This window comes from Ictalurus punctatus, chromosome 7, assembly GCF_001660625.3.
Source record: "Ictalurus punctatus breed USDA103 chromosome 7, Coco_2.0, whole genome shotgun sequence".
NCBI classification, from domain to species: Eukaryota; Metazoa; Chordata; class Actinopteri; order Siluriformes; family Ictaluridae; genus Ictalurus; species Ictalurus punctatus.
Window position 1 is genome coordinate 34,192,257 of NC_030422.2, and position 27,843 is coordinate 34,220,099.

The following is a 27,843-nucleotide window of genomic DNA, read 5'->3' on the forward strand; positions in this document are numbered from 1 at the left end:
TCACTCCACTCACTCACTGGTTGTGATGTGTATAAACATCACAACCAATTATCATTGTATGAGATGGCTAAAGTAGCCTACTGGAGCTTGTCTCACAGTGGTTGGGAAATACTTATAGTATACTATCTGCCCAAAAGTATGTGCACCCCTGACCATGTATGTGGTTCTTCCCCAAACTGTTACCACAAAGTCTGAAGCACACACTTGTATAGAGCGTCTCAGTATGCTGTAGAATTTCCCTTCACTGGAACTCAGAGAGTCAAACCTGCTCCCAGTGTGCACAAAGCGAGCTCCATGAAGACGTGGTGTGTGAAGGTTGGAAGAAGGTAGAAGAACTCGAGTGTCCTGCACAGAACCCTGACCTCAACCCCACTGACTCATCATCACCTTTGGGATGAACTGGAGACTCCTCACCATCACAACATCAGCGCCTGACCTCGACCTCACTAACGCTCTTGTAGCTGAATGAACACAAATCCCCACAGCCACGCCGCAAAATCTAGTGGAAAGCCTTCCCAGAAGAGTGGAGCGCATTATAACAGCAAAGGGGAACAGATCTGGAATGAGTTGTTCAACAAGCACATACTTTTGGCCGTATAGCATTGAACCTGTACAGCTCTATAACTGTAGAACGAATCTAGCCACCTGTTTCACAGCATTTAAGATCTGTAGCTAAATACCCACAGACCCTACAGCGTGTTAGTGACAGCCTTAAAGATACTGTCTCTACTAAAGAACCTGATAATTACAACACAAAGTTGGGGAAAAAAAGAACCTGATAGTTTCCAAGAAAAGTAAAAAAAAAAAAAAAAAAAAGACACAACAACAAACAAAAATAACAACCTGAACCTAATAATTAATAACAAGTAACAAGGACCTGTTTTTTTGTAAAAGGAACCCAATAGTTACTTTAATTAAGGAAATAAAACCGAGCCTGATCATTACTACAACAATGTAAACAAAGAACCTGATAGTTATTTTAAAAGTGAAAAACAAAAACAAAAAAGGATATGAAAAACGGATACTAAAAAAAATGAAAATAACCCGATGGCTACTAAAGAAAAATGTATCTGGGGAAAAAAAAAAAAGTTTACAAAACACCCTGATATTAACTAAAAATAAGTCATTAAAATGTTTAAACAACCATATTAATTACTAAAACAAAGTTTTTTTTTAAAATAAATAAAAAGTAACGTTGTTACTAAAACAAAAGAATTATTAACAACAACAACAACAACAGGATTTATTAAAATAGAAACCTAATAGTTACTTAAAAGATGTATAGTGTGGGAAAACCCTTGATCTCGTGAGAACGTCAGCGAAGTGGCTGGATTCGGTTTGGTTTCAAGAAACAAAATAAAAACACAAACTGTAAATTGTTCTAAACTTTGTCCTAAAACAAATGTTTAAAAGAAGAAGAAGAAGAAGAAAAAGATTCTTTCTGTTTTCAGAACTTTTCCCAGCTCGGAGAATAACAGAAGAGGACGTGGCTCTGATCTTCACACTGATTTATCTTTATTACACCTGAAGGTTAGTTTAGAAAGTCAGATTAAAAACAAAACAAAAGAACAACACAGAGGTAGAGAGCGGCGCGCGACAGAGGAGTGCGAGTGTGAGAGAGAGAGGAATGATCGAACACTTTTATTATCAGTACAGTCAGGTATGAAAGTTACACAGAGGTTTTACACTCACACACTCACACACACTCTGGAGAATGTGCTGTTCAGTAAAATCAGAAACAAGTTTGATGAAGCAGAGACTTCAGAGTATAATTCCCAGAATCAGTTTAACACCAAACAGTGTGTGTGATTACAGCGAGTGTGTGTTAGGATTTTAATCCACTGTGTGCGAGCTGAAGAGAAACGCCTGATTGGTCAGCCGCTGAAACGCCCGTCATGACATCATCAGCTGGCGGTTTTACACTACAAACCCGTCAAAACAAAAAGAGCACCAAGTTCCTCCTGTACATATCAAAATCAAGAGTTTCCACAAAGTCAAGTTAATGAAGGCTGTAATAAATATCAACGTTCAGAGAAATAGCATCCGGTTGTTCAGAACAGAGTTAGGAGGACAAATAAAAATAATTTTTAAAAATGCTGGGATGAACACAAAAGGCATTATTTTTATCTAAAATTTGGTACCAAATGTTAAAATCTTATCAAAATGAATTAAAAGAATCATAAAACAAATCCCAGGAGTGAATATGGATATTTAAAAAAATCTAGATGTAATTCTAAATTTTAAATTGTGTGCCAACTTTATAAACACAAACCCACCTGGAACAGAGTGCTTTGACTCCGCCCACTTTTCTATAAAAGGTGAGCACACAGTGGCATGTTTATTTGGAACAGAGGTGCTGGAATCATCACTGTCACTGTAATTCACCTCACAGACAGCAGAGGGAGCTCACAGATCCACATTAGCGTTCTGGGTGAGCGTTACCCACAATGCACTGCACTGTAAGCATACGTCAAGGTAAGTTGTTTAGAAAGATAAAATAAAGTACTGTTCAGGATGAGTGTGTACTAAAATCTGCCCCCTTTCCCACAAACCCTATAATTAGTAGCCTGAAATTAATCGTCGATAAGAATAAAAAGGTTTATTTTAAATAACATTTTCCCTTCAGAAGCCGTAGGAATATATCAGCCTTGTGTGAGGGAGAGGAGTGAGAGTGAGTGAGTGTGAGTGTGTGAGAGAGAGTGTGTGTGTGTGTGTGTGTGTGTGGGGGGGAATGTTGCCGTCTCCGAGTGCTGGTCTTCGGATGTTGGACCTTCAGACTTTGGTGGAGTTTTTCACTTTTTGGATTTCCTGTTTAAAAAAAGGTACACATCCCTGTGAATGAGCTGTTGCTATAGAAACGATAACGTATTAAAACGAGTGCATTCATATAAACCTGTGCTACTGTTAGAGCCGCTGTTACAGAGAATTAATCAACACCTCCTGACCAATCAGGATGCAGAAGTGAGGGTGTGAGGTGAAAGTTCTGACCTGGAGCAGAGCTGCTTTTAATTTCTCGTACGCTTCGTCCAGAATATCGTTAACGATGACCACGTCAAACTGACCCGCTTCTTTACCTGAAACACACCACATACATGTATAGGGCTGTACTCTCTGTGTGTGTGTGTGTGTGTGTGTGTGTGTGTGTGTGTGTGTGTGCACATTTTATCACTTACTGAACTCCATTTCGATGAGTGCAACCTGGAGTCGCTTCTGTAAACTCTCCTCAGACTCAGTCTGTCTCGCCCTTAACCTCTTCTCCTAACACACACACACACACACACACACAAAGCTGGAGGTTTGCAGAGAAACACACAACAAACTCACATTAGTTATTAATCATTTAAACATAACAAGGAGTGTGGTTTGGGATGACTTTTAGGTCAGTGTTGTGTGTGTGTGTGTGTGTGTGTGTGTGTGTGTGTGTGTGTGTGTGTGTGTGTGCGCATGTACCAGCACGTCCATGGATGGAGGTTGGATGGAGACATAGATGGGGTTTAAATTAGTTTTCCTGATGCTCTTCACTCCCTGCATGTCGATGTCCAAAATGCAGATCAGATTTTGGGCCTGAACGGCCTGGACTGCTGCTTTACTGTAGGGAAAGCACACACACACACACACACACACACACACACACACACACACACACACACACACACCATTCAGAGTGGTTTCAGAGAGGCAACTGGGTAAATACAGTTAGCAAGCACAAGCTAGCTAGTGAGGCTAAATGATTTAAGGTAGGTGACCAGAATTATCCGGAACGTCAACATTTACCTCAGACGTGTTGATAAATTAATGAGAAAACATAGGAGATTAACACCCCACGTGTGTAGGAGACTAACACGTCCTTTCTGAGAGTGTACCTCGTTCCGTAAATGTTCCCCGAGAACTCTGCGCTCTCAATAAAATCTCCTTTAGCGATTCCGGCCTGCATTTCCTCCCTGCTCACGTAATGATAATCTGTAACACACAACGTAATACACTCTGTTACATATGTATATATACAGTGAAGGAAAAAAGTATTTGATCCCCTGCTGATTTTGTACGTTTACCCACTGACAAAGAAATGATCATTCTATAATTTTAATGGTAGATTTATTTGAACAGTGAGAGACAGAATAACAACAAAAAAATCCAGAAAAACGCACGTCAAAAATGTTATAAATTGATTTGCATTTTAATGAGGGAAATAAGTATTTGACCCCTCTGCAAAACATGACTTAGTACTTGGTGGCAAAACCCTTGCTGGCAATCACAGAGGTCAGACGTTTCTTGTTGGCCACCAGGTTTGCACACATCTCAGGAGGGATTTTGTCCCACTCCTCTTTGCAGATCTTCTCCAAATCATTAAGGTTTCGAGGCTGACGTTTGGCAACTCGAACCTTCAGCTCCCTCCACAGATTTTCTATGGGATTAAGGTCTGGAGACTGGCTAGGCCACTCCAGGACCTTAATGTGCTTCTTCTTGAGCCACTCCTTTGTTGCCTTGGCCGTGTGTTTCGGGTCATTGTCATGCTGGAATACCCATCCACGACCCATTTTCAATGCCCTGGCTGAGGGAAGGAGGTTCTCACCCAAGATTTGACGGTACATGGCCCCGTCCATCGTCCCTTTGATGCGGTGAAGTTGTCCTGTCCCCTTAGCAGAAAAACAACCCCAAAACATAATGTTTCCCCCTCCATGTTTGACGGTGAGGATGGTGTTCTTGGGGTCATAGGCAGCATTCCTCCTCCTCCAAACACGGCGAGTTGAGTTGATGCCAAAGAGCTCCATTTTGGTCTCATCTGACCACAACACTTTCACCCAGTTGTCCTCTGAATCATTCAGATGTTCATTGGCAAACTTCAGACGGGCATGTATATGTGCTTTCTTGAGCAGCGGACCTTGCGCGCGCTGCAGGATTTCAGTCCTTCACGGCGTAGTGTGTTACCAATTGTTTTCTTGGTGACTATGGTCCCAGCTGCCTTGAGATCATTGACAAGATCCTCCCGTGTAGTTCTGGGCTGATTCCTCACTGTTCTCATGATCATTGCAACTCCACGAGGTGAGATCTTGCATGGAGCCCCAGGCCGAGGGAGATCGACAGTTCTTTTGTGTTTCTTCCATTTGCGAATAATCGCACCAACTGTTGTCACCTTCTCTCCAAGCTGCTTGGCAATGGTCTTGTAGCCCATTCCAGACTGTAGGTCTACAGTCTTGTCCCTGACATCCTTGGAGAGCTCTTTGGTCTTGGCCATGGTGGAGAGTTTGGAATCTGATTGATTGATTGCTTCTGTGGACAGGTGTCTTTTATACAGGTAACAAGCTGAGATTAGGAGAACTCCCTTTAAGAGTGTGCTCCTAATCACAGCTCGTTACCTGTATAAAAGACACCTGGGAGCCAGAAATCTTTCTGATTGAGAGGGGGTCAAATACTTATTTCCCTCATTAAAATGCAAATCAATTTATAACATTTTTGACGTGCGTTTTTCTGGATTTTTTTGTTGTTATTCTGTCTCTCACTGTTCAAATAAATCTACCATTAAAATTATAGAATGATCATTTCTTTGTCAGTGGGCAAACGTACAAAATCAGCAGGGGATCAAATACTTTTTTCCCTCACTGTATATATAAAAAATGTATGTATATATGTACGTGTGTGTGTGTGTGTGTGTGTGTGTGTGTGTGTACATACCTTTTCCATTCTCCTCTCCTGGACGTGGTTTCCGTGTCGTATCTGAGAGGAAAAAGTAAAAGACACTAATAATCATCATCATCATCATCATCATCATCATACCCACATAATGGAGGTTTGAGATGAAGCGCATGTGTGTGTGTATGTGTGTGTGCACGTGCGTGCGACTTACGGGAGACGCTGAAGCCGAAGACGCCATCAAACTCCTTGAGAAGCTTTTTGAGTAGTGTGCTTTTCCCAGCACCTGAGGGACCACTAAAAACCACCGGCCTCGGTCCTGCCATCACTACACACACACACACAGACACACACAGACACACACAGACACACACAGACACACACAGACACACACAGACACACACAGACACACACACACACACGTTCAGTTAAACTGCAAATACAACACACTTAATGTTCTTGTCAAGTGTTTTTTGGAATTAATAAAGAAACAACTGTGTTCCAGCGTCTCCAATGGGTCGTGTCCCAATCCACACTCCAAACCATAATAATAAAGACGCATCCTACAGCTGTGTTGTTGGAGCTCCCATGCCCTCTGATTCTCCCTGACCTGTACATGATTAATAAGGACTCATCAACACCTGAGCTCGTTAGCACACTGGGTCTCTAGCTCATTAGCATACTCGTTAATTAATGCAGCGTCAGCTGAGGCACTCCTCAGGAGGTTAATTACCTCAAACACCCTTCACCTCCATCTCTCTCTCACACACTCACACACACACCGTCCTTCACCATCAACACGGAACAAACAAGGTCAAAAGTGTAGGTTATATTCTGAATATGATATAATTATTCTATAATAACCTGAAAGTCCACTCTTTACCCTTCAGCGTTTTTCCTCTAAACAGCTTCTGCAGAATTAAGAATTCTCCCCCTCAACATTGTTTGCACTTTTATTTATTTACACTTCATTTTCTTCTATATTGGTGCATTTTGTAAATTTGTTTATTAATATTGTCACGTCAGCATATTTTATTACATTCTTTTTGACCACTGTTCTGCACTTTGAGCTCCTACATGTGAAGTTTTTACATAATAATAATAATAATAATAATAATAATAATAATAATAACAACAACAACAACAACAACAGCACAACAGATAAATAAAAACTAAACAAATAAAAGTAATCTGTTGAAGTTTAGTAATTAAAAGAGAGAGCACTGACAGTGAAACAGCGTAATAGAGGATAAACACCCCTGCATAGTAACAAAGTGAAAATAAATAAACTGTTTAGTGAATATCAGAGATCATACTGATAACTAAGTCGGACAGTCGGACAGTACCTACCTGCCCATAATCGATTAATCAATCCACAGTTTTTTAAAACTGATACTGAATGAAAACACTCAAAGTAAAATATCTCTCCATTTAGTACAAAAATAAAAACAGTACTGACTGTACCATGAATGTACTGTACTTTTTTAAAATAAATAAATATTCATATATATGAACTATTATAGTAAATAAAAGATATACATCCAAACTGAACCACAAAGCAACACTCCAAATAACAAATAAAAATAGAGCCGTACAAAATGAATCAAAACACACTTCAAATAATACGACAAAATTAGCCAGCGATGGTTTTTATTTCGCCTCTAGAGGCTGCTCTCGTACTGTATACTGACAGCGGACACTTCTCAGCCGCTCCCACAACGGACGAAACCAGGAAAGAGTACCGGTGTGGAGTTTTGTGGAGTTGATAACCGATAGTTCCGGTAATCCGTTATCGGCAGTGATTAATCGTCAAAACTGATCAAACCGGTCGACCTCCAGAGGCTGCAGAACTAGGAGACTTGTGTAAAGGCAAATAGAAATTAAAAAGTGAATGCACCTAGTGCTAGTGTACACAAGTTTTCAAATAAGCCACCTTTCAAGTTTATAAAGTGCACCAACATCACACACACGCACACACAGAGAGTGTAGAAACAGAAGGATCAGACTCACCTTCCTGAGACACGGATATGCGAGAATGAAAACAGACTACACTGTAACTGCTACACAGGTGTGTTTATATATGTGTGTGTGTGTGTGTGGGGTGGAGTGGAGGGGTGGAGCTAGCACCCAGCCAATCAACTCATCTTAAATTCAGCATTCAAACCAGCAATCACATCAGGTAGTTCTATTACAAATGTGTTTAGTGTGTGTGTGTGTGTGTGTGTGTGTGTGTGTGTTAACTGGAGAACCCTAACTGATTAGGAGGAGAAAATCATCTCGAAACACTGGATCCACCATCACAATGAGAAACAGAAGAACTGGGGGAAATGTTGAGCTTCAGAGACGTGGAGGAGGAAAGAAAGAAGAGAAAGATCATACTGCTCACCAGGAGCTTAGATAGAGAGATCTTCATAGATGAATAAAAGGTTGTTCACACATGCATGATGCAGAACTTGAACCCATGACCTAGAAGTTTGATATCACCGTGCCCAACAAGGACCCTTAATTAGAAAAAAAACTCTGTGCTTGGACCCAAAAGAATAATACTAAGTAGAAGAAGGAGGAGAAAGAGTAGAAGAAGAAAAGCCTTGCAGTCACTAGCAAGTAGTGTGTAGATCAGGGGTGTCTTATCCGGAAAGGGCCAGTGTGGGTGCAGGTTTTCATTCCAACCAAGCAGAAGCCACACCTGAGTCTATTGTAAGCCGAGATCACCTGATTAAACAGGTGGAATCAGGTGTGCCTCCTGGTTGGTTGGAATGAAAACCTGCACCCACACCGGCCCTTTCTGAATAGGATTGCCCACCCCTGGTGTAGATCCCCCAAAACTCGATGAAGAGGAGGAGGAATAAGAAACAGAGGAAGCAGATGAGAGAAAAGGGAGGAGATGTCCGTGATGCTGGCCTTTAGGGGGAGCACACTGTCCTGTTTTCAGCAGCTGGTTTGGTGACTCACAAGCACACGTTGTTCCCTACAACATCCCGCCCCACAGCCCCGCCCATCATCACCTGTTCAGCCTCTACCACGGAGGAGCAAAAACAACAAGCAGGAAAAAATCCGGTCTGACCGCTGCTGAACTTCAGGACAAACTCGGACTCCATTATCTCACACAGAGCACTTCGCGAGGTATGAAAAGCAGGAATGTGAAACTTGTGTCTCACTCTCACCGTGTCTCACTCTCACCGTGTCTCACAGGCTCTCAAGCCGGTGGAGGAAGTGTGTGTGTGTGTGTGAGTGTGTGTGTGTAACAGCTGGCACTGACAGCAGCTCTTGACTTCATTCAGTGTTAAAACCCACAAACTGCTCCTGAGTCAGGAGCACCATCACCTTTACTTCACTAACCTCAGATCAACGCTGACCTTCCGGAACCTTCTGTGTTATAACCTCACTATAACAACTATACAAGCTGTACAACAATTATAATATCTAATGTATAACAGCTCGTCATTTATTAGTATTATTTTTAAATTATTATTATTATTATGCTGTGCGTGTTTAAATAATTAAAACATTAGGTATATGAATTATTCATTTATAGCTTTAGTTTAATATTTAAGTCTCTTTTTTAAGGTATGGTTTTATGTCTTGTTTAACATCAAGTACTTCATGATATTGGTATTTAAATAAAATTTAAATAAAAAATAAAGACAACTGAAACGTTTACTTTTTAAAACTTTTTTGGAAATGTATTATAACGTGAATATAAACAGTAATAACTTTAACGTTCATGCTTTTTCCCCTTAAAGGCAGCAAACATCTTTTTGGTCAAAGGAAACAAGCCGTCTTTTTTGTTGTTGCTTTTTACATAAATTAAAAAAAGCCTTTCTTCTTGTTGATTGTTTTTTTTTTTATGTGAACAAAATGTTGAAACAAGCTATTTTTTTTAAGGCAATTAGTATTATTATTATTTTTTTATATGAAATATGAACAAACCTTTTTTGTTTTAAAAAATATATAAAAACAAAACATGAACATGAACAAACTCACTTTTGTCTTATTTCCTCTAATGTGTAGAAACTTATATAATATATATATAGTGAACTGTTTTATTATTATTATTATTATTATTATTATTATTATTATTATTATTATTATTTTATTTTTTTTAAATGGAGGAAGCATATGTTGTAAAATGTTTGAAACTTTTGAGAAAAAAACTGGTGGTTTGTTTATTTTGTTATACATATATACATGTATACACACACACACACACACACACACATATACATACATACACACACATATACATATACATATACACATATACATATAAATATATATATATATATATATATATATATATATATATATATATATACACACACACACATACATATACACACACACACACATACATATATATATATATATATATATATATATATATATATATATATATGTGTGTGTGTGTATATGTATATGTATGTGTGTGTATATATATATATATATATATGTGTGTGTGTGTGTATATGTATATGTATGTGTGTGTGTATATATATATATATATATATATATATATATATATATATATATATATATAAATAAAGGGAGGAGGTGGACGTTCCCAGAGGGCAGCTGCTGAATAATGAGAGCCACATGCAGGTTAATTATCTGTGACAGAGACGAATCAGGCGAGACTCACGAGGACCGTCTCAGTGTGGGATTAGTCACGGGGACGGAATACTGTAATAAACAGCCATGAAGCGGTGGAGATATACGAGTCTCTTACTAACACCTCCGTTTAACACTGAACACATTAAAGTGTTTATTAACACCGGTCACGTGGCAGTTCACAGATACTCAGTCACTCAGTCCCGGGTTTATTTACAACCCGAGCAACATCCTGACTCCGAACACCTGTCAATATAAACATCATTTAGTCATGAAACACTTTCACCTCATTTTAAACCTGATTATAAAAAGTTACACACAAATACTGCGACTATACAAACACTCACACGTCATTAAACTACGTTAGCTCCAAATGTGTGTGTGTGTGTATATATATATATATATATATATATATATATATATATATATATATATATAAAAAACTGTAGTGTGTTTTAATGATTAATGACATCACAATCTGTCTTTTTTAAATTTTTTATAACAGTTTACTGGAAACCTCCACGGCTCTGTAAATGTCCAGCGTTTACAGTAAAGTGTAAAGTCACAAAAAAGGTGAAAATGTTGTTCAACACTAACGTTTACTGTAGTTACATTGTGAGGAAGAAAACACTTCATGTGATCTGTCCTTAAATTATAATGTTTACATCAATGTGATATGAAGTCCCAGAAATAAAGGGGACAGAAATAAAGGGGGAAATGGGAATTTAGGAGCGAATTAAAGCTGTGTGAAGGGTTAAGGCCATGTGAAACAGAATTAAGTGAAAGTGATTAAATCTGCTCCAGCTCGCGCACACGTCCATCAAATCCAGGTGATGCGCGCTGATGCAACTTAAAACCCCGGATGTAGCATCACTAATATTCCTCTTTATTAAAGAGTGAAGCTGAAACACTCACCTGAGCAAACTTTAGAGAAAAACCTCCTCATGTACATCGGGGAGAAGCTCGAGCTCCAATAAAAAAGAAACCAGATCCTCCCGGAACCCGACTCACGGAACTCAGATCATCCCTTTCCGCACAGAGCCATTGCACTAGTGACGTCACAGAGCGCCTCTTTCCCGGAAGACGCAGCAGCAGAAAACCGTTCGAGCGCGTCAACACTGCGCAGCCTGCGCGCAAAAAACAACCGGGTGCACCTCAAACCGCGCCATGTACACTACATTCTGTACACCGAGCACTGGAAAACCTAGTGCCTGTCTGTGTACAGGATTTTAATTTTCATAAGATTTTACAATGTTTCTGTGCATATACTGACATAACAGTCTGAATTTATTTTTAAAAATTTTTAACGTTGTGTAACAGAGCAGTCATAACTAGTCACAAATACTAATTAGAGTTTGTCTGCATAAAACTTGAGCTGGTCAAAAACACCATTTGGTTCACTTTTTAAAAAATAAATAATAATAATAATAATAATAATAATAATAATAATAATAAATCAATTACAATACTAAAACTAATATCATTCTAATGACAATGATCGCCTGTAGGCAGAGGTGGAAAGTAGTCGAGTACAATCGCTGTGTTTAAATCCGTCTTTTACTCACTACACTTCCAAGCGTGGTAGACAGGTACAGCCGGAAATATATCCTGCTAGCGAATATTTACGAGATTAGCGATAACGTTGTTACATTTAGTTATTCATGGGTCAGCTTCCTTCGAAAAAGGCAACTAATTAAACTAAAACTGACTATTAAATTGTGCAGCATTTTTCTTACATAGTTTAGTAACTAATTCATGAGTTAGTACGACTAACGCTTTCACACACAAAAAACTGAAAAAATCCAGATTCTTTACCTAAAATTTTATTTCATATCAACTGTGACTTTTTCTAAATATCACTCACCACAGTATGTTAAAATAAATAAATAAAAGGAATACAATGAGTAAAAAAAAGGCCCAAAATTACATCTAAAATAAATTTTAAAAATTGCATGTTTAGCAAAAAAAAAAAAAAAAAAAAAAAAAAAAAAAAAAGAAGTAGTTTAGGACTGTTGTGTGATATAGCTGATTTCAGAGGTCTTAGATACAGCCTGAAATGGATTCTCCATGAGTTTAGCGCTATACTTCATCCATTACCACAGAGACGTTTAGACTAGTACTTGCATTTCTACTTGAGATAGGAGTTTACGCACTTCTACCTCCGACAGCTGTAAATCTGGTTTGAAAATTTCATATGTAGTGAGAGAGGAAGGTATGGAAGCCCGTTTCCACCACAGTGAAAAAATAAACTTTTAAAGATAAAAAACTGCGACTCTACTTCTTTTTTCCCCTCTCAATTTAGACGTCCACTCAACATTTATTGAGTTAAAGAATGCAAAACAAAGCATCAATCATTCTGTATGAAAAGGACATATACAGTAAGAACAGTAAGGGGGCGGCTGTGGATCAGGTGGTAGAGCGGCTTGTCCACTAATCGTAGGGTTGGCGGTTTGATTCCCGGCCCACATGACTCCACATACCCCAAGTTGCTCCCGATGGCAAGTTAGCGCCTTGCATGGCAGCTCTGTTAACATTGGTGAGTGAGTGTGTGTGAATGGGTGAATGAGACACAGTGTAAAGCGCTTTGGATAAGAGCACTATATAAGTGCACCATTTACCACTCATCAGCTAGTCAAGACGACAAAAACCAGATGCTAGCACACGCTCGTTACCTGACGTTAAGCCTCCGATATACTTTGTTTTCTTACCCGTACGCTAGCGTACATGCACAGTTGTACGCGTAGCCTTTCAAAGTATACTGCATTCGACATGTACGCGTACGCAGGCAGTCGACGCATGTGCATCACGACAACTTGCACTATCTCTCCTGGCCTACAGGAGTCAGTACAGAGCAGTAAAGCAGGTGTTCTAGTGTGAAGGAGGAAAACGAAGAAGAATCACATCATCATGAAGAACAACGCTTGGGTAATCTCTCGGTAATCTAATCGCACGATTAGCACCTGTACACAAATCCTTATACTCTTTAAGGCTAGAATTATACAAATGTTGGTCCTTTCTAGCCTACACTCGTTTCCGTCTCTTCCTTTTTTTTCTTCAACTACCTTGAGAATCAACGGGTCACTGCTGCCACCTTGTGGAACAACTAAACAGTGCGAAAGAATTAAATATGCATGGGCGATGATTAGTACACGCATACTCTGCTGATGATGAAATTTGCGTCACACGTACTGTATGCTGTTCCCAGTGTACTCGTAAAAAGTGAAGTATACTTTGGGCTTTAGTGACATTTCAGATGCTGCGTCAAGTGGATGTCTAAAATGCGTGTAAAAAAAGGTCAGAATTGTGAGGAATAAAGGTAAAATTGTGCGATATGAACTCGCAATTACGAGACAAATGTCAAAATTGTGAGATATAAGCACAATTGTGAGAAAGAAAAGAGGAGCTCGTAATAAATAAATAAATAAATAAATAAATAAAATAGCAATTTTCCATGGTATTCCATCGAGATGAAATGTGAAGAAACGTCCCGATCAGCATGTGACATTCACAATGACGTTCAGTGTGGTAAAGGTGTTATTTTAGTGAACTGACATTCGACACGTATGATATTCTACTTTATTTACCACACTGTTTATTAGTCTACTATATTACATTCAAAACAGAAAAATCATAGAGTGGCGTTAGTCACGTGCACTTATGTCTTCCTGATGGAACACGAAGGCAGCCATGTTTCTCAAAATGGCGGAGCGTGGGGGATTCAGTCAGAGTTACACGCCTGAGGTAAACGTCGACGTCCCGGATATTTCCGTGCGTCCCAGTGAATGTATAATCTCTGTATAAAATAATTTATATTTCCACGACAGTTCCTTCAAATAAGTCATAATAATCAATATTTTAAAATAGCTAATCAACCTGATGCTTTTTTTTTTTTTTTTTTAAAAGAGTGAAATGTAGCCTTAAGTGCGCGGATTGGGACACCGCCATGATTGCACTCCGCCCCCACAACGCCCTCTAGCGGTTACCAGGGCAACAGCCGAGCCGGAAGTAGACTTGCTCGATCGATACACGTGTGAAATGCAGTATATCTCAAGAAAAACCCACTTCAGATGATAATATTAATCAAAAACAAACTCAGAAGTCTGGAGAAAGAGTGAAGATGTTCGGCTCTTCGAGGTCAGGAGGAGTGAGAGGGGGGCAGGACCAGTTTAACTGGGACGATGTGAAAGTGGACAAACACAGAGAGAACTATCTGGGTAAACACACACACTCTATATTTATACTCAACTATGATCATTTATTCAGTCTGTTTCAGGTGTGTTCATCTCTTTTCGAGCCCATTTAAATGGATTCATCTCACTTTAACTCGTTTGTGTTTATATCGCGCTAATCTCTTTACGTGCTCCTCTCTCTCTCTCTCATATCTGATCTTACCTGTTTTCTTTTAGGTCTTCTCTCAGTCCATGCGCTGTTATCTCCACAGAAAGTGTGTTTTTGCTCAAAGTTTTTATTTCTGTTGTTGTTGAAATCCCGCTGCAGCGCCTGTTACTGAAAGCTCTGCGGGATACGTTCTGCGCGTCACACCTGCGCCCGGTTTGCGCAATGTCAGCGCTATAGGACGCTCCCGCGCGTGCATCCGAGGTTATCTTTCCTCAGCACTGCGCCCTTATCTCCCCGCACGCGCACGGCGCATTCTGCATCCTGATTGGTCGGAAGGCGTTGGTTAAGTTTTCTCTAGCAGTAGCTCTGTGGAGAGTGATGATAGATGACTGTACAGGTGCATCTCAAAACATTATAATACAGTGGAAAAGTTCATCTGTCCCGTAGTTTCATTAAGAAAAGTGGAACTTTCATATGTTCTAAGCCATTTTTTTTTTGTTTTAATCTCGATGATTACGCTTTACAGATCACGGAAATAAAAACTCCAGTATCTCAGTATATTCGAGTAAAGAATTTATAATGCAGAAATGTGGACCTGATGAAAAGTAAGGTAATTTATGTGCTGATACTCGGTTGAGGCTTTAATCCTCTTGCATGAATCACTGCATGAATGCGGCGTGGTATGGAGGCGATCAGCCTGTGGCACCGCTGAGGTGTTCTGGAAGCCCAGGTTGCTTTGATAGAGGCCTTCATTTTGTCAAACTTTAAGTCCGAATCAAAGACCACCCCAAGATTTTTGACCTGGGTAAGAATCTTGTGTGAAGGATCAAACAGGATTGCTTCAGTCTTTCTCTCATTTCGCTGAAGGAACTTTTCATTCGGTCCCTTAAACAGTCTAAAAGAGGAGTCAACGAATTTTATCCAGGTTTTAATGGGAGGTAAAGTTGTGTATCGTCCGCATAACAGTGGTAGAAACCTTATGACGCCCAAAAATGGAGCGAAGAGAGAGCAAATATAGATTAAATAAAAATCAGACCCAGAACGGAGCGTTGTGGCACTCCGCAGGTAACGGGGACTGTGGGTGATGAGCACGCTCCAATTTACACCGAAAAACTCCTATTTGTAAGATATGATGGAAACCATTCTAGTGCAGCATCATGGACACCGACCTCATGTTTGAATCTATTTAGGAAGATATGGGGATCAGTGGTGTCAAAAGCATCGACACGCTTTATAATCTGAACGGCCAGGCGAGCCGTGAGCGCTGCTGGAGAAGAGAGATAATGTAGATAACTGCTGTTTTTACTCCACATTATACCCATCTGCTCCAACACTGACGCTGTCCTCCTGATTCCTTCAGAAACTTCATCCTGGGGTTTATATAATCATCTGTTTCATATTCTCAAGGGGGATTTCTTGTGAGGGTAATTCATTCTGTGTTGCTTTTTGCATGTGTTTTTATGTGTTTATATTCAGTGTGTGTGTGTGTGTGTGTGTGTGTGTGTGTGTGTGTAGGGAACTCTCTGATGGCCCCAGTGGGACGCTGGCAGAAGGGAAAGGACCTGACGTGGTTTAGTAAAGACAAACAGAGCTCAGGGACTCCGGACCGAGAGCAGGAGCTCCGAGCGGTGAGAGAGGCGGAGCACAACGCCATGATGGTCGCACTGTGAGTTACATCACTCTTCTCACATCACTCCATCCATCACTTCATCCTTCACTCCATCCATCTGAACACAACACCATGATGGTCACACTATGAGTCAAATTACTGTCCGTCCATCTGTCCATCCATCTGACAGTCCATCCGTCAATTCACTTCTCCATCCATCTGACAATCCACTTCTCCATCCATCTGTCAATCCACTTCTCCATCCATCTGTCAATCCACTTCTCCATCAATCTGTCACTCCACTTCTCCATCCATCTGTCAATCCACTTCTCCATCCATCTGTCAATCCACTTCTCCATCAATCTGTCACTCCACTTCTCCATCCATCTGTCAATCCACTTCCCTATCCATCGGTTAACCCAATTCTCCATCCATCTGTCAATCCACTTCTCCATCAATCTGTCACTCCACTTCTCCATCCATCTGTCAATCCATTTCTCCATCCATCTGTTCAGCCACCTGTCAGTTCACCTATCCATCCAGTACTTTCCAGGATGGTCACACTGGGCATGTGCTTCATTACATTACTGTTCATCCATCTGTCCATCCACCACTCCATCATTTCATCCATCTGTAATCATTATACGCCTCCACCATCCATCAATCCATCCATTTTAGGCAACGATGGAGACTTTGTAAGTGCTGTTATTCTATCTGTCTATTCATCCATCTATCATGTTCATCTTCACACTCAGTACATCCACCTGTCCATCAAATTATTACTATTATATAACTCCATCCATCCATAAATCCATTTATCCTTTATTCTGTCTGTATACAGACCAGTTTCATTATTTCTATATTAATAATCAGACTTTTCTTGCTTTTGATTTCTCAGGGGTCATAAAACTGTTCAGAAGCGTCCGGCCGGTCTAACAAAGGAGGTGCGTGTTTAAAATCCCCCTACACTAATTCTCACATCACCAGGAACTGTAGCATGTGGGAGGAAGCCGGGGTGTGTCTCAGAGGGGTGTGTTTTTGTGCAGGATTTGGTGGACGTGTGTAGAAGAGAGGGAGACGGGGAAGAACGAGACGTGGACCGAGTCTCTGGGCTGGGAAGCTCCAGGTAGAAATTGCTAATGAGTATCCTTCACTTAGATTTTAACTGGAGGAATGAGTTTGACCTCTGACCCCTCAAATTAGCCTGACTTTTTTTCATATCATGTTTTGTGTATTTCAGTGGTGGAGGTCGGAGGATGATTTTGTCCAAACAGGAGAAGGAAGCGGTGAAAATGGGTCTCCCGGTGTTTACCGTACGTACGACACACTCGCTGTCAGGAAATGAAGCCACAGTTTTATGACATCACTTTAATGACACAGTATTACAGCTCGCTAATGAACACGGCTGTTTGTGTAATAAAAGATCCACATATAAGGAGATGTTTATTTAACACCTAGTTTTCTAGCACTTCATTACGTATTTTAAATCCATTTTCAGCATCATAAGGTAGCCGGAGGTGAAGCTGCAGCCGCAGCCAAGAACACAGAGGACACGCGGATAGAAGAAGAGACTAAAAGGTTCTGCTTCATTCACTGATAAATAAATGAAAGCTGTAATAGATCTACATATTCTAATAATGTCATCTAGTATTATAACTGCAGTATAGGACTTCGCCTGCAGGGGGCAGTGGTTGTTAACTTGAGATGTAAACAGGGCTGAAATAATTTGCTTGACTGAAAAATCATCCAAAAAAGATCCCACTTTAAAAAAAAATAGAAACAGCTATATACTACACTTGTGTGCGAATGTTATGGCACCAGTAATCAGAGTGCCCAGGGTGCTCAAACTTTTGCGCACAACACGTTCTAAGTAGTAACCTCTTCACACAGTGACAGAAATGAAGGCCACAAGAAAAGTAGAAAGGAGAAGAAGAGCAAAAAGGAGAAAAAGAAGAAGAAAGAGAAGAAGAAGCGGCACAGGAAAGAGTCGTCTTCCGACTCGGACTCGGACTCAGACCGTAAAAGGTAATACGGCTAATACGCTGTTCACTACAGCAAATAAAAAAACAATTGCAGTGAATAAATAGAGTACACTTTAATATAATCAGGTTTAACATGAATAACGGACATTAATGTGAAAATAAAAAGTGTTTATCTTTAATACTTAAAGTTAATCTGCTTCTGAATCTGCTTCAGACTCTGACTCCGCATCTGATTTTGAGTCTGACTCTGCTGCTGCCTCTGCTTCTGACGCCGATTCCTGCTCTGTTTCTGAATTTGATTCTCACTGAGTTGACTCTGATGCTTACTCTGATGCTGACTCTGACTCTGATGACTCTATGATTCTGACTCTTCTTCAAACCTATTTTGATTCTGACTCTCATTTGGCCCCTGATTCTATCTCGGTTTCCGAGTCTGACTCTGCAGTAGGGGATGGCACCATTAGCTGCATTAGTCCTGGTTGGACTTTATTCCAGTGTTTGTATCGTCGTGGTGTTTGTGATAGCAGGCAGGTGAGAGAAAGTCAGAGGTGTTTAGGAAGGACTGTGTCAGGATTTCATTTATTTTATTTCGGGATTCGGACCAGCACCCATACAAATCACAGAATTATTTCTAATGTGTAGTGTTCTGTAAGGCTGCATTTCATGTTAGCTTTTCTTTTTACCTCATGCCCGCCCCAGCTGTCTGACCCAAGTGTGTGTGTGTGTGTGTGTGTGTGTCAGACGTAAGCAGCACTACGGAGACCACCGACGTGGTTCTAGCCCGTCACATGGCAGTCAAAGAGGATTCGATGCTCATGACAGATGTTCAGATCGGGGATCAAAGGTCAGGCATCGAAGCCCCTCCCCTTCACCCAGGAACCGCCCACCCCGACGTCGTCACGACACTGACTCAGATGACTGATGTCCACGTGAGACAGCAGATCTTCAGATTCATCAGCTTATTAACACACAATTCATTATGATAAAGTGTGTGTGTGTGTGTGTGTTTGTTTGGGACACAGCTTCTGGATTGTTTGTGAACAAATGAATAAACTGCAATTTATGTTTTGTGTGTGTGTGTGTGTGTGTGTGTGTGTGTGTGTGTGTAAAACAGTACAGATGATTAAAGGAGACACGGTGCGTCTCGATCAGCTCCGGTTCAGTAGCTGGTGAATCACTATATGGTGTACAGGAGGTGGGGTACTAGTAAGGACCCGGGTTCACTACACATTGGGACACTGAGGACTCCGGCGACACGTCTACGTACTCGCGTTGTAAAACCTCACCACTGGTGTTTTTCAGCAGCAGGCAGGACGGATATTTTTTACATTATATGTCATAAATTTGTTATCTTTATCACACACGGTACTTCAAGCAGGATCGTAGGCTCGCTAGTGGAAATTTAAAAATTGGTAATCTAAGTAATCATCTGTGAGCCACAGCAACGATAACAAGCTACTTAAGTTTGTCTGAGAGTAATTAGCTCTTCCGAGTAATGCGGAGTTCCAATCCTGGAAGGACTGAAGGATTGTCCAGTAAGCAAACATAATGAGCAGCGATGCTATCTGGGTTTTGCATTGCATTGTGGGAATTTTTACAGCGTGAACGGAAGGATTTCACGATTGAGATGGAACTTAAGATGGCCGCCTCTATGATCAGTGCCTTGATCTACTGAACTAAGGAGCTGATTGAAGGAAACAACGGAAACATGATGTTCATTTTTTATTTTATTTTATTTCTTTCATTACATTGCTTTTCGGTCAAAATGAAAGGCAAGACAAGTTTGCATAAAAAAATTAAACATTCACGTTAAAGAGTCACACACTAAGTGACATTTCATGAGATTCAGAAATACTTTTGTCCCCACTAGGCATGTGCCGCTAATCGGTTGTACGATGCACGGTGATATTCAGCACCGCGTGAGTCGTTTACTTTCTCTGAGAAGACGAGTCTAGCAATCCGTACACTTCTATCAGAACGCTGTAATAATATCGCAAACCGATACGCTGTGAGATTTAATATCGGCACAAGCCCGGTCCCAATGTGAGCAAATCAGTGACAGGAAAATAAAAGGATCACTTTCATTCAGGTTACGCCAACACAAAACACAAAACAGTCCCAGAAGGGTACCGAGTTCAGACGAAGATCACGAAGGCACCGAGGAACACCAACACAGCAAAAATATCTCAAATACGACGCTGTTGCGTGTTTAATATTGCTGTACCATGTCACATTCTCAGAGTATTTCAGATTTCAGAGCACGAAGCCAGGCGGTAATCGAAGACGAATATTGTTCAGGATACAAAGAAAAGGCAGCGGCAGCGTAATAGCAAGATCTGACTGATACACCGGTCGACCTTTACCCATCCGAGACCTGCAGTCAGTTCTATTAATGTCGAGTTGTAGCAGAGATTAGAGCAACTGATGAGCTTAGCGGTCAGGTTTTAGTTTGCGCTCACACACACACACACACAGCCGGAGCCCTTGATGATGCTGATGACACACACAGCCGGAGCCCTTGATGATGCTGATGACACTGTTCTACGTCCAACAATAACAATTCATTGCTAGGTTCTAGTAAGCAGAAACGGGTCCTGCGGTAGCGGCGTGAATTTAAAAATGAGATTATTACACACACAGATGGTAAGACTTTAAAAAGGCTTTTTAATTTACATTTGATAATGACTATCTTAAGAAGAAAAAAAAAAATCAGATGTTCTCTGAAAAAGGAAAAAAGTCTCTCGATTATACCAAAACATCAAAGGAAAAGAATGGTGTAACAAAAATAACTGGTGTAAATCAGTGTGAATCTTTGTGGGACACTTGGTGTGGGTTCAGTAGTGCGCACTGCGGCTGAACTAGGGCTCGACGATCTAAACCCCTGAACACACACGTCACCGTGTTACCTGCTGGAACACACCTGATCCAGTTCATCAGCGCAAAGCTAACACACTAAACCGGAATAAAGCAAACACACGGAAAATAAACCTCGTCCAGGTTCTCCAGTCGTAAAGGCAAGGCGTGATTGAACCTGAGATTTTACAGTGATTATTTTTGCTCACGTCGTGATTAGTGATTAGTTACGTCATTATATTGTCCCTGTGTGCGAGAAGTCTGCCTAGGTAGGAGGCGTTTTGGGGATAAAGATTTTTAGATGCCACAATTTACCAATTTACACCTAACCTATATCCAGTACAGGCTTCGTTTATTCTGTTATGTTCACAGTAAAGCTAGGCATCGCTGGATCTGAATCAAAACCGCTAAAAAGCTAATGCTAATTATTCTATAAACATACACGGATCTCGGTGCAGGAGATCGCAGAGTCGGTTCTGTGGTTTCTTTTGCCCGTTATTTTTGTAGGTAGTGTGCGTGTGTGTGCGCGCATGTGTGTGTACGTGCATGCCATCTTGACTTCCTCTACGTAGTCCGTAAGTCTTTTACAGTACGTCTTAACCGTTAGGGTACACGAAACAAAACAAAAAAAAGAAAGGAAAGCTACAGGATGTGACAATTTTCAAGATTTCCCCACTACAGTTCATCTATGATTAAATAAAGACAATAAACAGAACAGGAAAGGCTGAGTGTATAGATCTACATCTTTATATATATATATATATATATATATAAAAAATGCATAGGCATGTGCCGATAATATTTAAAAAGGTACGAATCCAGTCTTTCGGGTAATTTAGCTCGTTCGTATTCGTAGATCAGCAGAACAATAACAATGCTAGCCAGCATATCATACAAGTTAACATAACTTGCTAAATGCAACCTACACCCATAAGAGGAACGTTTCCCCCGAGGTTAAAGGTTACATTCAGCTAGCTAATGTAACGCGATCAGTGCATGCAGCTTGACAGTCAGAGTTAACCTGCTCCTGCTTCACTACAGAGCTGTTTAAAAAGTGTGTGTGTGTGTGTGGGGGGGGATACAACGTTTTGATTCTACCATTTACTTAAAAAAAAAAAAAAAGAAAAGAAAAGTAAAAGTTACTCAATTATCGATGTTTGAAATCGGCACACGCCTAGTGTTGCATAAGAGCGCTCCAAAAGCTGCCTCGTTAATCGTTTAGGTAAAAGGATTAGAGGTGTGCGGCTGCATCGCCACACTTTGACCAGTCTGAGAGGAGAGCAGCTTCCGGCACGTTCTGCTTTAAAACTGAATGGAGATGAGAGCGCTACAGTGTAGGAGGATAAACGGAAGGTAGGCGTTGAGGATTATTTGTGGTTTTTAAGCTGATTGGAGAGCCAGTCGAGTCCCTCGTACAGGCCGTCTCCACTCGTGGCACACGTAGCTTGGATGTACCAGTTCCTGTGGCGCAGAGAGTGCAGGCCCAGTTTATCCGTGAGCTCTGCAGCGTTCATAGCGTTTGGCAGGTCCTGGGAAAAAAAAAATAAAAAATCCCCCACACACGTATTAATTTTATACACATGAAATGGTACTAAACCTGACAAACCACAACCCACTGTACGAGATTATAGCTGCTCCAGGATGTGAGGGATTTCTCTCACATCATTACTTATAACTGTATTCTCTCACATATAACAATAAACTTGTGGAAACAGATAGATCTAGCTTTTTAAAATTTTGCGTATGGCAAGTAGCACTACAGTGATGCAGGAACTGTGTCTGGTTGTACCAAAGATGTAACTACAATACCTTGCTGTACCAAAGATAAAGCAATGGTACCTGGTTGAACATGTATATGGGACCTTGCTGTACCAAGGATGCAGCAATGGGGCATGGTTGTACCATGGACAAAGTTATGGGGCGTGGTTGCAGCAGCAGTATCTTGTTGTATAAGGTATACAGCAATGGTACCTAGTTGTTCCAAGGAAGCAGCCTCACTGTACCAACGGTGCAGCAATAGTATCTGCTTGTACTGAGCATGCAGAAATGGTACCTGTTTGTACCAAGGACCCAGCAATGACACCTTCTTGAACCAATGATGCAGCAAGGACACCTGGCTATACCAAGGATGAAGCAACTGTCCATGTCTGTGTCAAGGACACGGTGACGGTACCTGCTTGTGTCAAGGACACGGTGACGGTATGCGTTTGTACATAGGATTCAGTGATGGCACTTGGATCTGTCAAGGACACAGCAATGGTAACTGTTTGTACCAGGAATGCACCGACAGTACCTGGTACTTGCTTGTATCACAGATACAGAGAAAGTACCTGCTTGCACCACGGATACAGTGACAGTACCTAGTTGTACCAAGGATCCGGTGATGGTATGCATTTGTACCAAAGGTGCAGTGATTGTACATCATCATACCATGATGCAGCAACAGTGCCTCGTTGTACCAAGGATGGAGCAGTGGTGCCTTGTTTCACCAAGAGTGTTTCAAATGAATTGAACAGAAATAAACAGCTACACCTACTGATGTGCCACCTAGTTTATCGCCAGGAAGTGAGGAGTCACACCAGTCTGCCAGACCGTACACAAACGGCACTTAATTGTAAGGGCCACTTAAGGGGCCAAGGACTGTAGCAAAGGTCTTTTTTTTAGCAGAGTGAACTGCTTCGAGTTCAGCTTCATACTTTCACTTTTAACCTTGTTTTGGTACCACCTTCTTTACAGGAACATGTAAATCCTGTAAACGCAGGGCATGTCAGTATGTGAGGTCACCTGTTTGTTGGCGAACACGAGCAGCACGGCCTCTCTGAGCTCGTCCTCGGCCAGCATCCTCATCAGCTCCTCTCTGGCCTCGTTCACTCGCTCTCGGTCATTACTGTCCACTACAAAGATCAGACCTACAAATACACACCATTAACTCACTCATATACGTAACACCTACAGCACCTTTCCATGTGAGGACTAGCATTTAGTTTTCATTTCCCAGTCTATGGAAGGAGTGGGAAGCGTTTTAGTTTTACCCTGTGTGTTTTGGAAGTAATGACGCCATAAGGGTCTGATCTTGTCCTGACCGCCCACGTCCCACACAGTGAAGCTGATGTTCTTATACTCCACAGTTTCAACGTTAAACCCTGAAATCAAAGGAACAAAGCAAACACCAATCACTAGCGAATGAGGCTGAAGGTTATGTACATGAAACACACTCCGTTACTTGTTAGCTACAGTAAGCCTTTAGCTCGAACACTGTGTACATTTCATTCAGTAACAAACTGTAAACACGGCACCTGAGCAGCCGCGATCGCTTACCGATGGTTGGAATAGTGGTAACGATTTCCCCGAGCTTCAGCTTGTATAGGATGGTGGTTTTTCCTGCCGCGTCGAGTCCCACCATCAAAATTCTCATCTCCTTTTTACCGAAGGCTTTGAAGAGGTTCGCAAAAATATTTCCCATCCTGGATAGGTGGTGTAAATCCTTCTGAGCTGAAACCCACACAGAGCTAGGGTTAACCATGGAACTGCATGTGACGTAGCACGCCAACATTTCACCAAAAACCGAACGGAAAATCAGTCCTACAAGAGCTATTTCTGCAACGATTCCTTCATTTTATTTTATTATACCGCACTCTGTGGACGTTCTGTCGGGGAACGTCGTCGCTTTTCAGTCGCTGTGCAAGGTAAAATAAGTTCGGGATCATAAAATAAAAAGGTCTTCACCTTGATCGACATTTATAAAGCAGCTTATGATTTAGGTAGATATCAATATACATCAACTATAAATAAACATCAAAGTAAATAAAAGATGACCTGAAACTAAATAACATCCAAAGACGTCCAAAATGAATCCAAAAATACTTCAAATAACACTACAAAATGGGTCTAGAGGCCGCTCTTGTACTGTGTAATGACGGCGGACCCTTCTCAGCCGCTCACACAACGATCACCAGTGATCAGTTGCTGATTAATTGGCAAAATCAATCGGTCGATTGGTTTAGGTCACATGACTGTCTTCACAGTTGACTGCATTTGGGTGAATCTTGAACCTATAGAGCTCTGGATAGGGTGGATAAAGTGTGATTTCATTGCCTATAGGAGTAGGAAGGTCAAAATGAAACTAAATAGTAAAACCAGCCAAACAAACCAATACCCAGGAATTCTAATTGTTCAGTACTGTTCAGTACCCATACTGAACAATTAGAATTCCTGGGTATTGCTTGTGATTGGGTACAAGTATGTGATTTAAGACACTAGTACCCCTGAGTACCCCTGATGGTGAACTCCAATCATACAGGATCCGAGCTGGACCAACACCGACCCAAACCACAAATAATTAACGTTTAAATCACAGAAATGTGGGGAATTAATCAAAACTACCCGAGTAAGCAACCAACATGACGTCACTGTTTCACATTATGAATTCTAAAATGAAAAATTCGCGAATATATTAAACATTACTCCAACGTTCTGATTAAATTACTCACATAAAACCTCACTTCCTCAGCCAGTCTGCTACAGCTCAGCTTTATTTCTTTTCTTTTTCCCCACACCCGCATTTCGACAAACCACACCTCCATAGCTCTACGCTATGTAACTTCCTGCGCCCTGATTGACTAATCGGCTCCTGCCGTGCGCACACAGCCAATCGCAATCTGGAGGCGGGATTGTTCGGAATACGGGTGCAGAAAAAGTAGCGCCTTGACTACCGTTAGCTAAGCTAGCCGCTGATTTGTCTCTTTGTCAAGCTTTAACTCGTAAAAACGGAAATAAAATGTAAACACTAACCGTTTCCTCAGCAACACTCACACAGCTTAAAGACAACACGTATAATCAATCACAGTGTCTCACACGGGTATACAACTCGTGTTTAAGAGCTAATAAAGAGTTAGTTCGCTTACAGTTAGTTTCCTCTTCAACTTCAAGGCGTTTCCTTCCTCAAGATGGCGGCGCTTCCGGCCACGTCAGGGACGCCTGCGTCATTTCCGTTAACGCTAATCATCTTTACCCCAGTGCCATAATTACAAAACACTGAAGGTGGAATATAAAACTTAGTTAAATGAAAATAAGCCACTTTTATATTAAATCCGTTTGAATTCAGTCTTAATGAAAGTGACGCAGATATATCAGTTTATGCTGTCGGTTTTTTTTTTTTCTTTCTCTCTCTCTTTTTTTTTTTATCCTTTTCATTTTCTCTCTTCATTTTGAAAACCGGCCCTGTGGTCTGGAATAAAATGCTGGGAATAAAGAATAAAGAACAACATTTTAGAATCAATTTTCAGTTTGTTTGTTTATTCATTAATTTATTTATATTTCTTTTATTAATGTTTTCTTTCATTTTGTGTCTCATTCTGTTTTTTTTTAGCTTTCTCTTTTACTTTTTTTTTTCTTTTTTGTCATTGTTTCACAATATTTATTGTTTGATTTTGTTTATTTGTTTGTTTTGTTCTTCTCATTTTCATCCTTTTCCATTTTAAACAATTAACAACTGTTAATTGTTTTACTGTATTGATTTGCATGCTGGTACTGAATATTACTAATATCACTTATATGAATCTGTCATGAGAATTAATCACTTTTTTTGTTTAGCCAATTTTTTTTTCTACAATTGCAGGTCTTTGACTTAATTAATAATCTATTAACATTCAACTTATTAATTTATACAAAGTATAATTAAAGGCGGAATAAATAACGTCATAGAGACTAATGAGTTAATTTTGTGTGGAAAATGAGTGAATTGCTTTTACACTGAATACATTTAGATTTGAGATTATAAAGATAAATATGAGACGAGAGTTTTAGTTTTCATTTCCTCATATTTACATCTAGATTAAATAAGATAAGAGGAGTCCTGTGTTAAATCGCCTTTTGACAGAACTGTACTGCCCCCTACTGACAGACCCCTTTCCTGCATCAAGTGATAAGGGTTATTTCATCAAAATGTTTAGAAATCTCATGATTCTGTGGACGAGATTTAAACCCTGTTCAGACGGGATTAGTTTTCCACGTGGAGGTGTGTGACGTAATTATTCCTGGAGAATCTCTGGGATTTTATTCACGTGTCTGGAAAAATTACACAAACATATTTTATGTTAATATTCTTATGCTATTCTAAAGTGTCTTTGTTATTCTTTATATTCAGTGTCTTATAATTCATGTCCTTCCATTTTATTCTACCACTCACTTTAGACCACTTTATCTATTGTCTTGTATATTTATATATAATTATATTGTTAAATTGCTGCTCAAGCAAAATTTCATTGTACATGACAATGACAATAAAGTTCTTTCTTCTTCTTCTTCTTCTTCTTCTTCTATTATACCATGTTTCTTACCTTCTATAAAATTGCTCTTATCGTCTTCCACTGAAACCAAAATGAAACCAAGACTGAGTTTAAAATGCAAAAGAGTAAAAATATAGATGAGGTATAAAAGGACGTCTAAGAGAAGTGACTCATCTGGGGTTATTGAGTTCCTAGCACAGGGACAGGTCATGTGACCTACTAATGACCTATTACGCATGCGATTGTTACTGTAATGAGCATTCGTGCATCGTGAAGACATGCCCATCGCTCTGATGTATACAGAGATCACTTGCCCTGTGTCCGTCCATCATAATTATTACAGGGGTCCCCCCGACGACGTTACTGACCGGAAAACTAATCCCGTCCCGATAGTACTAACGATGAGTAACAGTGAAGCATTGGATCTTAAACGTTCGAATGTGGAGTTTCAATTTCACATGTGAACATGATGTAAATGTATTGATATTTTAATGGCGAGATTCATTCAGACCCACCACAAAGTCGATGCAAGTGT

At 40.4% G+C, this 27,843-nt stretch overlaps 3 protein-coding genes across 7 annotated transcripts; 1 reads left to right on the top strand and 2 right to left on the bottom strand.

Annotated features, from left to right (window-relative positions):
• Positions 1-1,498: 1,498 nt before the first annotated feature.
• guk1a (guanylate kinase 1a) lies at positions 1,499-14,789 on the bottom strand. 3 transcript variants are annotated; one of them, XM_017471664.2, is made up of 8 exons: positions 14,632-14,789; positions 5,846-5,959; positions 5,674-5,715; positions 3,864-3,960; positions 3,451-3,589; positions 3,174-3,258; positions 2,989-3,074; positions 1,499-2,808 (listed from the first exon to the last, which is right to left on the bottom strand). In XM_017471664.2, the coding sequence occupies exons 2-8, from the start codon at positions 5,955-5,957 to the stop codon at positions 2,773-2,775; spliced, it is 597 nt and encodes a 198-aa protein (XP_017327153.1). In that variant the 5' UTR covers positions 5,958-5,959; positions 14,632-14,789; the 3' UTR covers positions 1,499-2,772. The 3 variants fall into 3 exon arrangements, with proteins under 3 accessions (XP_017327153.1, XP_017327152.1, XP_017327154.1); XM_017471663.3 differs by lacking the exon at positions 14,632-14,789 and adding an exon at positions 11,155-11,313; XM_017471665.3 differs by lacking the exon at positions 14,632-14,789 and adding an exon at positions 7,642-7,744.
• On the top strand, positions 14,208-19,236 carry c7h1orf35 (chromosome 7 C1orf35 homolog). The gene is made up of 8 exons (XM_017471662.3): positions 14,208-14,453; positions 16,093-16,243; positions 17,085-17,130; positions 17,233-17,312; positions 17,427-17,499; positions 17,685-17,764; positions 18,077-18,211; positions 18,910-19,236. Exons 1-8 carry the CDS (start codon positions 14,357-14,359, stop codon positions 19,088-19,090), a joined length of 843 nt encoding a protein of 280 aa, XP_017327151.2. The 5' UTR covers positions 14,208-14,356; the 3' UTR covers positions 19,091-19,236.
• Positions 19,237-19,882: 646 nt separating this feature from the next.
• arf1 (ADP-ribosylation factor 1) lies at positions 19,883-26,040 on the bottom strand. 3 transcript variants are annotated; one of them, XM_017471667.2, is made up of 5 exons: positions 25,926-26,040; positions 24,340-24,513; positions 24,054-24,164; positions 23,806-23,930; positions 19,883-22,550 (listed from the first exon to the last, which is right to left on the bottom strand). In XM_017471667.2, the coding sequence occupies exons 2-5, from the start codon at positions 24,482-24,484 to the stop codon at positions 22,389-22,391; spliced, it is 543 nt and encodes a 180-aa protein (XP_017327156.1). In that variant the 5' UTR covers positions 24,485-24,513; positions 25,926-26,040; the 3' UTR covers positions 19,883-22,388. The 3 variants fall into 3 exon arrangements, with proteins under 3 accessions (XP_017327156.1, XP_017327157.1, XP_047012922.1); XM_017471668.3 differs by having other exon boundaries at positions 25,813-25,948; XM_047156966.1 differs by lacking the exon at positions 25,926-26,040 and adding an exon at positions 25,512-25,530.
• Positions 26,041-27,843: the final 1,803 nt, after the last annotated feature.